This window comes from Loxodonta africana, chromosome 12, assembly GCF_030014295.1.
Source record: "Loxodonta africana isolate mLoxAfr1 chromosome 12, mLoxAfr1.hap2, whole genome shotgun sequence".
NCBI classification, from domain to species: domain Eukaryota; kingdom Metazoa; phylum Chordata; class Mammalia; order Proboscidea; family Elephantidae; genus Loxodonta; species Loxodonta africana.
This window is the reverse complement of record NC_087353.1, coordinates 77,232,411-77,246,457: the sequence shown is the minus strand read 5'-3', so window position 1 is coordinate 77,246,457 and position 14,047 is coordinate 77,232,411. Positions and strand designations below refer to the sequence as shown.

At 42.8% G+C, this 14,047-nt stretch overlaps 1 protein-coding gene across 1 annotated transcript; it reads left to right on the top strand.

Moving 5' to 3' along the window:
• The first annotated feature begins 589 nt into the window (after positions 1-589).
• Positions 590-13,764, top strand: ZP2 (zona pellucida glycoprotein 2). The gene is made up of 18 exons (XM_064294797.1): positions 590-735; positions 826-914; positions 1,887-1,970; positions 2,399-2,493; positions 4,293-4,451; positions 5,684-5,845; positions 6,615-6,711; positions 6,804-6,985; positions 7,754-7,880; positions 8,941-9,128; positions 9,205-9,293; positions 9,411-9,535; positions 9,686-9,875; positions 11,189-11,324; positions 11,404-11,500; positions 12,182-12,265; positions 12,425-12,441; positions 13,305-13,764. The coding sequence occupies exons 1-18, from the start codon at positions 674-676 to the stop codon at positions 13,488-13,490; spliced, it is 2,169 nt and encodes a 722-aa protein (XP_064150867.1). The 5' UTR covers positions 590-673; the 3' UTR covers positions 13,491-13,764.
• Positions 13,765-14,047: the final 283 nt, after the last annotated feature.

The following is a 14,047-nucleotide window of genomic DNA, read 5'->3' as shown; positions in this document are numbered from 1 at the left end:
GGTCAATTTTTCAGAAGTATTTTATCAGGCCTTTCTTCCAAGATGCCTCTGGTAGATTTGAACTGCCATCTTTTTGGTTAGCAGTTGAGCAGGTTAACCATTTGCACCCCTGTGGGACCCCACAATAAACTTAAACTTATATAACTGGTGAGAAATAATGCTGCATCTATTTGTTAAAAGATAATTCTTGATGCACACTGCCAAGATAACTACCTTCCACAATAGCTAGGAGACTAGGAGGTACTTGAAAGGTTTAGTGATTTGAACAAAAAAAAAATGTTCTTTCCTTGATAATCCCCACTGCTTTCTTTCACTCTACATTGGATTTGTAAACATTTTGTCCAAAAGATCCTAATTTTTCCCAACATTATGGAGAAAACTCCCAATTCACACATCTGAAGTCCATCAGGGAACTCTGATTTCTGGCCTGACCCTCAAAGCAGCTAGTGGAATACCCAAGGGGCAGAGGCAGGAAGTATGCAATAAAGTATCCAATAAACGGCTTCTTTCAGGTTTTCTAGAAAGCCCAAACCCTCCAACTCAGCTGGGAGGGCTGAAGAAGACGCAGGTGCACCCAGTTGGGAGAGGGTGGGCTGCGGCCCATCCTTCCTGCTATAAAAGCACAGAGCAGCTCACCCATCTCTACCTTCTTGATTTGGTGGTGTTTTTCACCATGGCATGCAGGTGGAGAACAGATTCCAGGTGTCACCCAAGCTGGTTCCATGGAGTCTCGAGGTGAGTAACTCCGAGCAAGAAGGAAGAGGAAGTAGTGACCCTGTCTGTCGAGTTCATCCCTCTTTAATGCTCTGCCTCATCCTCTTCCAGAGCCTACATGTCACTTTCTCTCTTCTTCGCCCTGATGACTTCGGTGAACTCAGCAGGTGCTCCTCTGTTGGCGAATCTTGCCTTCCCAGGTATGACTTTGGGTGAGGGAAGTGCTCTTAACTGTGAGAACAAAAAGTGGCTAGGGTGCCTAGCCAGCTAGGAACACAGGCCTGAGTCAGGCAATCTCACTCATCCCATTCCTTACCTTGGTCAAGTCACTAGGTCTTTTAGTGCTTACCTAAGGCTTGCTCTACCAACTAAATGAAAGAACTTCTGAAATAAACCTGTACTTCTTTCTAGTCCTTTACTGCCTCAAGCTAAGGACACTGAGCCCCATTAAGGAACTTCCCTACCGGCCCCCACCCAGTGCAAAATAACTGACAAAAATCACAGCTGTCCTGCTTGAAACAGGAAGTTTTTCAAATATTTCAGCTGAGCCAGAGGTTGCAGAATAGCAGTTTATGGGGGCAGAATTTGGTCCGTAGAAATGTGTCCTTGGGTTTACCTAGGGCTCTTGAATTTGAAAAAAAAATTTAGAGAAATTCTTTGCCCTCCAGCTCTTCACAGACCAACTAACATCCCCACCTCCCCCAGGTTCTGGCCAGGCTCCTATAGGCATCTTTGTTAACCTTAATCCAGGCCTATTCTTGAGCTCTTTAGCCTTGGACACTAACATGATATTTTCCTTACAGTTTCTGGAGTCCTGGTGGCACAGTAGTTAAAAGTTTGGCAGCTAACCAAAGGGCTGACAGTTCATATCTACCAGCTGCTCCTTGTAAATCCTACGGGCAGTTCTATTCTGTCCTATAGGGTCACTGAGTTGGAATCAACTCTATGGTAATAGGTTTGGTTTTGTTTTTTTTTTTTTTACAGTTCTTGGTTATTTTGCATTGTAGTTGTCTGAAAGTAGAGCTCTCTGAAAGTAGACGACAAGTTTTGCCTCTCCCAACTGGCGTCTTTCCCTCATGCCTGTTGGAGAGGAGGGGTTTCTCAATATGCTTCAGTAGGAATTATGTCTTCTGTAGCTCAAGAAGGCTCCAAATGCTTTCTTTGCTCTCCAGGGACTGTCTCTTGCAATGAAGATGGAATGATAGTGGAGTTTCCAAAAGACCTTGGCACGAAGAAATGGCATGCATCTGTGGTGGGTAGGTGATGTGTATTATCTCATTATCTTATTTTAGGCCCATTTAATAGAAAGTCCTTGGTTCCTAGACAGCACCATTTGCCAGGTAAGCAAAATATACAAACTCTATGGAGCAACTGGCATCTAATTCCCATGATAACCATGGTGTTGCATGATTTGCATGATGCCACCAAGACTAGAAGACTTACTTTCCTTGGGAGTATGTCATCTGAGTCAGCTGGAAACCTTTTAGTTGTAAGCTACAGCATTTCTCAAACTTGTGCCTTAGCTTCCAGTGGGCCAATAAAAAAAAAACGGAGGTATTGAATCACCTTAGAAATGGCTTGGCAGTCTTGGCTTTGTAGCCTTGGCTGGTTCTGTCACTGAATTTTACTTCAGGTCCTCTCAGCCATCGCTGGTCACCTATCTAAACTGCTCTGGCTTCTGTAGATTCCCTTGGCCTTGAAATACCGAACTGCACTTACGTTCTGGACCCAGAAAAGCTCATCCTGAGGGCCTCATATGACAATTGTACCAGAAGAGTGGTAAGTAATTGCTATAGGGACTGATTTGGGAAGTGGTACAACCTAGTAATGATGGCTTCGGAGTAGAGCGGCAGCTCTCAACTGGAGGCAATTCTTACCTGCCCAGGGGACACCTGGCATTGTCAAGAGACACTCTAAATTATCACAGCTAAGGGACAGCTATTGACATTAGTGGGTAGCAGCCAAGAATGCTGCTAAATATCCTATAATGCACAGGGCAGCTACACATAACAAGATTGAGGTCCAAAATGTCAACAGTGCTGAGGTTGAGAAATCCTGGAGTAAAAGATGTTGAGCTTAAGCCCTGGTTCTGCCACTAAGTGTAATCTTGAGCAAGTTATCTAACATTTCTAAGCCTATCTGCCTGCTGGAAAATAGGAATGATGCTACCCTCTCCAAAGGTAACCGAAGAAAATGATGTAATGCAGGTAGAGGGCTTAACAGAGTGCCAAGACATAATAAATGCTCAAACATTAACTCATTATGATCTGTAAACCCCACATGAAACAGAAGGGTGTTTTGGTTCTGGAAACTACAGAATGGCTGTCCTGTAAAAACAGGTGTTAGAAGACCAGTAGCAGCAGGTGAACACTAACGGTTTTCTCTATTGCCAAGCAATGCCGTTGCCCAGTTAAAGATAATGGGAAGCAGTAAGAATGACCTAAGGCAGATGTTTTCAAGCTTTAGTGTACAGAAGAATCACTTGGGGAACTTGGAAAGTACAGGTTTTAATAGGTTTGGGGTGGGTCCTAGGAACTGGCATGTTCAATAAGCTACTTCATTGACCTGGTTCTGATGTAAGTAATCTGCAATCTAAACATTGTATAGACAGTCTCAGACCCTAGTCTATAAACAAGCCTGAGAACCTTAAGTTATCTGGTCCCTGAGACCTTCTGTGATTGTCCTGTGAAGTAATCATATGCTCCTCTCTGTGCAAGCTTCAGTGATCAAGCTGCTTCCTTTTGAAACAGCCCTTCCTAACTTAGGGAGTTTAGAGTTGCATTCCTCTAGACAACAAAACCCATTGCTGTAGAGTTGATTCTGACTCACAGCGACCCTATAAGACCAAGTAGAACTGCCCCATATGGCTTCCAAGGCTGTAATCTTTACAGGAGCAGACTGCCACATCTTTCTCCAGCAGAGCAGCTGGTAGGTTCAAATGGCTGACCTTTTGGTTAGCAGGTTAGTGTTTTTAACCACTGCTCCTCTAGGGCTCCTTTACTTTAGACCAGAGCTCTGCAAAACTACAAATGACCAAATCCAGCCCGTGGCCTGTTTGCCATGGTCCTTAAATTAAGAATGGTTTACACATTTTTTAAGTTTTTTAAAAAAACAAAAAATGCTACAGATAGTATATGGCCCAAAGGCTAGGATACTTATGTAACCCTTTACAGAAGGCTAGCCAACCCCTGCTTTAGACTGAGCTCTTTGAGTACAGGCATAATATCAAAAGATGGCTCTACCCAGCTGGTGCTCAGTAAGTGTCTGAATAACTTGGGTTATTCAAACCACCTGGGACTGTGACACCCAGACACAGGGTAGAGGTAAAATGAAAATAAAAACTGAACTCTAATCACTGGAGCTCAAGAGAACTGTTTTATGCCAACATAGGATCCTTGCTGGTGTTATCTGAAAAAGGGCTAGCTATAAAGCCTCCTGGTATAGGAATATAGGTACCTTCCAGAATCCGTGGTAATGGTACCTTTAAGGGTTTTGTATTCAGCTGGCATTCTGGAATCTTCTTCCCACTGAAGTGAAGTACTGGCACTTACTGTTCTCACTATCCCATCTTCACACAGCATGGTGCGTACCAGACGACCATCAGACTCATGGACAACAATGCTGCTAAAACCAATGAGGCTACCATGTATCAAATCAGCTGTCCAGCTATGGAAGCAGAAGATCATCTGTCCAAATCCCTTGTAGGATCCACAGACTGCATGAAGGATTCCATGTCTGTGAGTGAAGCAGGCTGCTTCTATTTGGCTGCCGTGGGGAAAGTGTTAGTGGTGTCCTAGACAAAAAATGGGGTTGGGAATTGGGCCAGGATTTCAATCCTGTATCTGCTACTTGCTGTGTGACTTTGGATTAACTGCTTAGCCATGCTGCACTTCTGTTTCCAAGGCAGATGTGGGAAAAATGTTTACCTCATAGGGTGGCTTGAAGAACTGACTGAGACGGTATAGACTTGGCTTAGTAAATACATAAAACAAACCTGTTGCTGTCGAGTTGATTCTGACTCATAGCAATCCTCCATAGTGCCTGTCAAAGGGTTCAATTGGTAGCTGCAATTACATCAATGACTTGTCAAAGTTAGATACCTACTGCTTTTCAGACTGACCCTATGTCAGGTGCATTGTTGCATTGTTGAGTTTGATTCCGATTCATAGCAGCCTCAGGTAACTAAGTAGAAATGCCCCATAGGCTTTCTTAGGCTATAATCTTTACAGGAGCAGATCATCAGGTCTTTTCTTCTGTGGAGCCACTAGTGGATTCAAGCCACCAACCCTTTAGTTAGCAGCAAGCACTTAACCCTTGAGCCACCAGGGTTCCTATTGTCAGATGCTAGGATACAGTAAATAAACAAAACAGCCCAATAATACCTCTGTGGAACTCATATTCTAATATGGGTTATATAGACAATGGATAACTAAATGGTAACACTCATACTTCATTCTAATTTCAACGGAACTGCATGGCTTTACATAGCATTTGACTTCTAGGAACATAGTAAAAGGCTGTGCATGTAATAGCAGCCCAGTGTCTCAACTTAAAACTAGAAGTCTCTAGTCTCAGAAGCTCAAAGAGGTGAAACAACTTGTCTAAGGGCACAGCTGGGGTTTGTAGCTTTTCCTACGACCAAGCTTTTTGGTATAGGAATACACAGCAGCTACTTTGATTCTTTTGTACATAGTGACAGGTGGTATGACCTGAGAAATTTTCTCCCCCAAAATCAAAACCATGATTTTTGTTTTCTCTTCCAGTTTTCCTTTCCGAGGGTTATGCCTAGCTTTGATGATACGACTACGGTATGAAAGTAACAGATCTTAAAAAAAAAAAAAAAATAGCAACATCTAATTCAACATTAAGGGTGTTAACTCTAATCCTGATATAACATTAGAATATGTAAGGTCAAACCCTTTTTGGTTAAGGTGAGTGCCAGTTCTGTAAATAAAGCTTTTGACTTCAGGTACAAACTCCTCTGCTGGGATGGATCCTTAAGATTGGTGATGGTCCAACTCGAAGTCTGACCCTTGCGGAGGCCATAAAACAAGGATATACTGTCCTGATGGATAGTGGCAAGATCATCCTCCAAGTGTCATTCAATGCCACTGGAGTGACTCACTATGAGGTAGGTGTGAAAATCTTGTATCACCACCAAGGCACAGACTCAGTATTCCAAAGTCCAACCATGGTCTCAACTATGTCTTCAAATTCATTGGTAATACAACTCACTCAACAAATATTTAATGCCTTCTATTTTTTTTTTTTTATGTGCCAAGCACTGCACTGAGTGATTAAAATAACAATGGTCAGCAAAATATATGTCTCTTTCAACCTGCCTCTCCTTTCCCGTAGACCTAAATATCTTGTATGATGTAAGAAGTCTTAACCCAAACAAAACACCTTAATTCATAGTCTTCTATGACTGTTCTATATCTTGTGTTTTATGATAGGTATTGGGTGCTTTCTGGATCAATAGTCAAAACACTAACTGAATTAATGTGTTGAAGTACTTAGAACAGGGCCTGGCACATAGTAAGTACTTGAACATCAGCCAATATTTGGACAATAGTCCTGTTTCACACTGAATCTTGTAAGCATTCTTTTCTGACTGCTGATAACCGTAAGGCAAACAAGGAATAAGACTAGCTCTCATTTATATCTACCTAGAAGTGATCATCTAGAGGTCATAACAGTAGATATACAAGTTTTCCAGAAGTTATAGAATACGAGACTTTAAAACTCTACCACCTCTAACAAACATTGGACAAAATACCTAAATTCTACTTGTGTCAAATCAGTGCCCAATATTGACTGTACATTTGCTCTATTTTTATAACATTGGTTAGAGATTCAGGCAAACCAAGTCCTTACTGTTATCCCCTCTGCCTTCCCAGCAAGATAACAGTCATCTCTATATGGTGCCTCTGACACTTATATATGAATCTCCTGGGCAGACAATCACCCTTTCGACAAGAATGATCTGTGTGACAGGTGAGGCCCCAGGAAACTACAACTTCAGTTGTGGGAAACGTTGTTCTGGAGACTTATTCAAGGCTGACAACGGGTATTCTCATACCTTCCAGATTCTGTGACTTGTAATGCCACACACATGACTCTCACCATACCAGGGTTTCCTGGGAAGTTAAAAGCTGTGAGCACCGAAAACAGAAACATCAACGTGAGCCAGTTGCATGACAATGGGATCGAGAGGGAAGCAACAAATGGCTTGAGACTGCATTTCAGCACAAGTTTCCTCAAAACAAAAGTACGTTCCATTGTCAACCTCTAAACTCTGAAGAAATCTGATGTGAAAGTCGTGGAGCAATCCTAGTATAGCTGATGACTTGCCTATAAACTGTAGTTGTCAGGGTAGTAGACCCAAACTTTGGAAGGCCTTACTTGATCATCTTGTATAAGCAAATTCTCAAGTAACTGAAATCCACTCTCAAACACTGAACCTCTGCAATGGAAACTGTCCTCAGTTTTTCTCAGTTCTTAAAAGCACTAGAAACTCAGTAAGCTTCTCATAATGACCCTCTATCATTCAGCTGTATTGAAAAGAATAGAGCAGTTTGATCCAACAAAACGGTCCCAACTGTCCTCATAGAGGCCACCCTGGCTGATGGTAATTGTCAAGACACCAGAGGGTGATCTTTCGTTGGGGTATGTGTGTTTTCCAGTAGCATTACTAACACTGCTCAGCTTTGACTTGGCAGTGTACTCTGGCCCTTCTTTGGAATCTGATCTGTTGATAATTTATGCTTTAGTGCCCAGTACAAAGAGCATGCAGGGCTAGGTACTTCAGGGCAAAGAGTTCAAAACAACCAACTTCCTGCCTGGGGAAAGCATCCTGATCTGGAGAAGTGATAGGGTCTCCCTTGTTCTGGGTTAAGGGAAACAGGATTTGTCTGGTGTATACCCTGCTGGTATTCACCATGCTTCCTTCCTGCCTCCCAGTGACTATACTGGGCTCCAGACACACTGGCTGCTGACTGCCTGCTGACTGACACTGACATTTCTTTTCTCATTTCAGATCTCTGCAAAATGCCTATCCCAGCAGTTCTATTTACCTTCACTCAAGCTGACCTTTCACTTTCATTTAGAGACCGTATCGATGGTAGTTTATCCTGAATGTCTCTGTGAATCACCAGTTTCTGTAGGTAAAAGATACTTTATTTAAAAAAAAAATGGTTTTCTACATGTGTTTCTCCCTTGGTTCTTCTTGGGCATGTGGGAAAACAACTTAATTCAGATTCTGATCTACTGCTTAGTTTGAAACTAAAAATCAAACAGATTCACTGTCATGATAGGGCCATACATAGGATAATCAAAAACCAAACCAGTTGCTGCCCAGTTGATCCTGACTCAAGGCAACCCCATGTGTGCAGAGTAGAACTGTGCTCAGCATGGTTTTCAAGGCTACGACAACTTTGGGAAACGGGCCCTCTGAGATGTCTCTTGATGGGTTTGAACCGACTATCTTTCTGTTAAGAGTCAAGTATTTCATCATTTATGCCATCCAGGTATCACCACTATATAGGAGAACACTCCTGAAATACACACATAGACCGCATAATTGTTTCATGTTGGAGATTGGAGGTTAAGGGTGTGAGTCCATCTAGGTAAGAATGCCTCAAACCTCTAACTAGAAGGATTATTATAAGTTAAAAGATATTTCCCTAAAACTCCTGCTAGTTCCTCAGAGGGACGATCGAGTAGGTACTTCCTCTTGTTTGGCACTGCCTTTGCACCTGTGCTTCTGTTGACTGTATCAGGTGAAGCCAAACAGGAAGTATTAGCTCCTGCTTTACTTTCTCTCCCTGCTAAAACCATTGAAGATTTGAGAGTCTTGAAAGAAGGGACATAGTGACAAATGGCACTAAACATTAAACCATGAGTAACTTGACTCTTAAATCTCTTTTAGCCCAGCATCTGGCTTTCTCACCTGTCTTTACCTCATTGGGGCACTTCCCTCCCTGTCTCCTTATCTCACCTTTGGATGAAAAATCTTTGTTTTCTGGTAGAGCAACTTAACTGCTGCTTGGGCTCCTTGGGGTCTCGTCGTCCAACTCAAGCTGCTTTTCAAGGCATTTTCCTAAACAAAGACTTAAAAACATTCTGGTGCTTCCTACTGAAAATAATTTCTATCTCATTGTACTCTAAGGTAGGTAGACAACAGCATCGCATGGCAGATCTTTACTCTAAACCTTCGCTGTGTAGTTACAGATGAGCTGTGCACCCAAGATGGGTTTATGGAGTTTGAGGTCTACAGCCACCAAACTAAGCCAGCTCTCGACTTGGATACCCTCAGGGTGGGAGACTCATCCTGCCAGCCTATCTTCAAGGCTCAGTCTCAAGGGCTGGTACGGTTTCACATACCCCTGAATGGATGTGGAACGAGATATGAGGTTAGTACTGGCAGGTGGCAAGAGGTTAATACCTCTTTTGAAGTAACTTGTTAACCAACTTCCTCTAACCTTTCAGTTCAAAGAAGACAGAGTCATCTATGAAAATGAAATATATGCTCTCTGGGCAGATCTTCCAAGCAAAATTTCCAGAGATAGTGAATTCAGGTAAGACAAACAATTGCTGCTTGACTTCCTAAGCTCTCATTTAAATCTAAGCAATTTTCTAACCTAAAATTCTTTGTACCACCCTGTCCGCCCCACCCACCACACTGGCCCTTACAGAATGACAGTGAAGTGCTATTACAGCAGCAGCGACGTGCTAATAAATACCAATGTTGAAAGTCTTCCTCCTCCCGTGGCTTCAGTGAAGCCAGGTCCACTTGCTTTGATCCTGCAAACCTACCCAGGTAAGACACTGTCACCCACCAACTATGCTTACTTTCTGGGAACTTTGTCTCTAAGATGAACTTTCCGATGTTGAAATAACAGCACCTCAAACATTGCTGTTAATAACCACCAACTGCTAAAATACTGAAGAAGTCTCCATTCGATTCCAGATAACTCCTACCAACATCCTCATGGGGACCATGAGTACCCTTTGGTGAGATATCTCCGCCAACCAATTTACCTGGAAGTGAGAATCCTAAACAGGACTGACCCCAACATCAAGCTGGTCATAGATGACTGTTGGGCAACAGCCACCATGGATCCAGCCTCTCTCCCACAGTGGAATATTGTTGTGGACGGGTAGGTCCTCTCCACACCCAAGGTTTCCTACCTAATCCATCAAAACATGCCAGTGAAGAGAAGTTGTGGGCTACAGAGGAGCTCCAGGTCAAAGGCCCTGACTTAGTTCTTATTTCTTAGAAGCCAGTCCTTAGTCTAATCAGGTGACTCATGCTTTCCTATTGCACATTGCCCTTAAATCTTAAGGGGATCCTCCCCAGGGAAGTCTAGCCTTAAACTATTCTCCATCTGGAGAGAATGGATCTCTAGTCTCTATCCTTATTGGAATACCTACTACATAGCCTGGCAGTGTGCTATGTGCTTTATAGGCATAATTCAAGCCTCATGACCCCATTAGAGGAACTAACCATCCCACTTTGTGAAGAAGAAACCCAAGCTTACCACTTGAATCAATACCCCAACTAGCCCAGAAGCAGTATTTAGTAAGTGATGGAGCTGGGACTGAATGGCAATATGACGCCAGAGCCTGAGTGGTATAATACTCTGAAGCTGTGACCGAATGCAGTTGTGCATAGGTGTTTGTGCTCTTGGCTCTGCCTACAGTGTCCTACCCAGGAGTCTGCACCTGGGTGAGGGTTCCTCCTTGAAGTTGCTGTAGTTGGCTGCTAAGCCCTTAACCTCCAGGTATACTCCTGCCCTAGAACCATGTGTAGCCACTGTATTCCCATACCTCATTCTTCCACCTAGCTAAAGACTTGCTCAAGTGTCCCTCATCAAAATTATTTTAACTGCTACCTGCCAGTACTAACCTCACGTCTTGTTCCACATCCATTCAGGGGTATATGAAAGAATACCAGCCCTTGAGACTGAACCTTGAAGTCCCCTTACCCTGGTGTAACTTAGTATTTACCACCTAACATACTACTTTTATCATCTCCTACCCTCTGCTAGCGTGTAAGATGTAAAATGGTAGGCGTACTCTACCTATTTTTTGTCACTGACATAAAAAAAAAAAAAATTTTTTTTTTTTAAACTACCTAAAATAGTGCCTGGGACTAATGGGTTAATAGAAAGAATCAAGCCGATGTCTTCTGTATGGACACATATACAACTTGTAGTTCGAGTTTAGTTGGTAAACAGATAATGGTTTTAATTTAACACAGTAGAAAAACATAACTACTATATAAAACATTTCATGGATATTGTTGCATAGGATAAGACAGAAAATGTATGTTACGTAAAACAAAGGTACAAGTAGAAGATAGAAATAGTAAATAGTTTGAAGATGTTACCCATGACTAAACTTGGACAGACATTGAATTAGACTCTGGAGTGAATGTGGCTAATGTTTCTCCTTGGTGTGTGCCTCCTAGCTGTGAATATAACCTGGACAACTACCAAACCACCTTTCATCAGGCTCGCTCCTTTGTGACCCATCCTGATCACTATCAGAGGTTTGAAGTAAAGACTTTTACCTTTGTCTCAGGGACCCCAGCGCTCTCTAGCCTGGTGAGTAATTAACAAGTTACCTGAGATGGGCTGAACGTGACTGCATCAATTCCAATTAACTCTCTTCTCTCATCTCCAGGTCTACTTCCACTGCAGTGCCTTAATCTGCAACAGGCTCTCTCCCGACTCCCCTTTGTGTTCCGTGACTTGCCCTGGATCACCTAGAAGGAGGCGAGGTTAAGTTTCAATTCCTTATTACTATGAGTATTACTGACTTCAAAGCAAACTTCAGTCTTCCAGAATTTGAAGACTTTAAGGATAGGTATTTTCCACCTAGGAATCCCTGGGTGGTACAGACTGTAAAGTGCATGACTATTAACCAAAAGGCTGGTGGCTTGAACCCAATCAAAGGCTACTCAGAAGAAGGGCCTGGAGATCTGCTTCTGAAAGGTCATGGCCTTGAAAACCCTATGGTGTACAGTGTTACTCTGCAACACACGGGGTTGCCATGAGTCAGGATCACCTGGATGGCAACTCTCTAATTCACATAGTACCAAGAGCCAAAGAGACCTCACACGGGTAAGGCAGACTGAGCTAACACAAGTCTGAAACGAGCAGGTTCTTAATCAGTCTTACAGGCAAGTCTTTGTTTCAGCCCATGGGTTGTAACCTGATCTTTTGCAGATTTGGCTCTGAGAAGTTAACTATCCTGAGTCTAGATGGACTCAGACCTTAACCTTGTTTGGCTATCCTTTCTGAGAACTCATCCCATTCTGCTGGCAAGGTACATGGTCTCTTGTAAAGACAAGCAAGGCTAAGTGGAGGAGCAGCATATTCCACAAGAGCAACTGCTCTTGTATTCCATTGACACACACCTTCCACAGGTCAGACACAAATCCAATTATCTGTGTCTCCAGCCACAGGTGCCACTGAAGAAGGGAAAACAACAGTAAGCCTCCCAGGACCCATCCTTCTGTTATCAGACAGCCCTTCATTCAGAGGTAAAGATTTAAAGCCTGGGACACACCTGGACTCAAGTTCTTGGTCTCTTATGCCAAGAGTTTAACATCTATGCATAAATAATACATGCTAATAATAAACAATAGAAGAATACAAGACAAAGTCTCTTTCCAGAGATAGCTGTAAGTCTCTTGTTAAAGGAAGGTTTCTGGAAGGGGTACATAAGTGGGTTCATAGTCTATACCTACAGTCCTATAATTGGCCTTCTCACTTATCTTAGCCATCTCTTATCTGAATGGAAAGACCTACCTTCCCGTTAACTGCTATATAGGATTCCATACGGCTCTACCTTAGGGTGCTTGTTTGTGGACATACTAGGTTACTGTCAGTCTCGTCAATGCCATAATGGAATCCTCTTAAAATCTTTGCCTATGCCTACTATGCAAGAAATTTAGGATGTACTTCTAGAAGACTGATAAGTCAGAAGGTATGTGCAGTGAATCTTTAACTTGCTATAGGAAACACTGGTGGCATAGTAGTGAAGTGCTACAGTGCTAACCAAAAGGTCAGCAGTTTGAATACACCAGGTGCTCCTTGGGAACTCTATGGGGCAGTTCTACTCTGTCCCATAGGATCCCTATGAGTTGGAATTGACTCAAGGGCAGTAGGTTTGGTTGGTATTACCAAACTTACCTCAAGTCTATAGTAGACCACATTTCCATAATTATCTTATATCTCCATCCCAGATAGTTTTAATCTCAAATTCTAGGCCTAAAATGAAGTGGTCTTAAACTCCTACCTAATTGGAGATCTTGCACTCAGGGGACAGTTAATTGTATCTGTTAGTACCAGACTGTTAAACAATGGGTTGGGAGTCTAAGGTCCTTTCCAGGTATAACCCCATCTTATTCTAGATTGTTAAGAAACAAATAGGAGGTGGGAACAGCAGTGGGAGTAGAGTGAGGAGGACTCAAGGGGTAAGACTATACCGTATTCGAAGCTTTGAAGCTCTTTTGAGGCCAAATTTCATTCCCTTCTCTGGAAAGTCTCAATATGTAAGGATTCAACTTATGCTTATAGTCTAAACATGATCTTAAGACCCCAACATCTGTTTCCTCTCCAGATCTTGGGGACTCTAAAGGGCATGAGACCACTGAAGATGTCACTTCTAAAACAACGGTTGCTGTGGCTGCCTCAGCAGGTGTCCTGGCAACTCTAGGCCTTGTCACTTACCTACGCAAGAAAAGAACCATGAGAAACCCCTAACTGGATTGTCAAATAAAGTGGTTGAAGTAGGCCTCTTGTATTTTCATGTTAAGATTAGATGGAGTTGGATTTTTTTTCCCCCCAGTTCTTTTTAGAGCGGTTATAGTAACTACACACACTCTTCTAGGCAGCTTTGGTCTGTGTAGGCACAAAGGAGGTAGTTTATAGCTTAATTTGCTTCTTGTCATTCAGCCTTTTCTGACCCCCTACCAATGTGCAACTACTAACCTAAATGTTAGCCATTCGAACCTACCCAAGAAAGGCCTGGTGATCTCTTTCTATAAAGATTACAGCCAAGAAAACCCTATGGCACGTGACCTTCCCCCAGAGCCAATAGAGAAACTCTTCCCTGTGAGTTAGAATCAACTTGACAGCAACAGTTCTTTTTACTCCCTACCTGAAGCCTCTGGCACTGCCAGTCAATAGGGAGTTTAGCCACAGCCTGCCTCTTAATGTACATCTAGTTGACTCTAACCCCTTCTACAGGAGCCCTGGTGGTGCAGTGGTTAAACACTGGGCTGTTAACCAAAAAGTGAGTGGTTCGAACCTACCAGCTT

What these genes read in the sequence shown, in the direction of transcription:
- ZP2 (XM_064294797.1), top strand. Translation starts at nt 674, where the DNA reads ATGGCATGCAGGTGGAGAACAGATTCCAGGTGTCACCCAAGCTGGTTC. An exon ending in ACAATTGTACCAGAAGAGTG is followed by an intron (nt 2,494 to 4,292) that starts GTAAGTAATTGC and finishes ATCTTCACACAG; the next exon opens with CATGGTGCGTACCAGACGAC. An exon ending in AAGAATGATCTGTGTGACAG is followed by an intron (nt 6,712 to 6,803) that starts GTGAGGCCCCAG and finishes CATACCTTCCAG; the next exon opens with ATTCTGTGACTTGTAATGCC.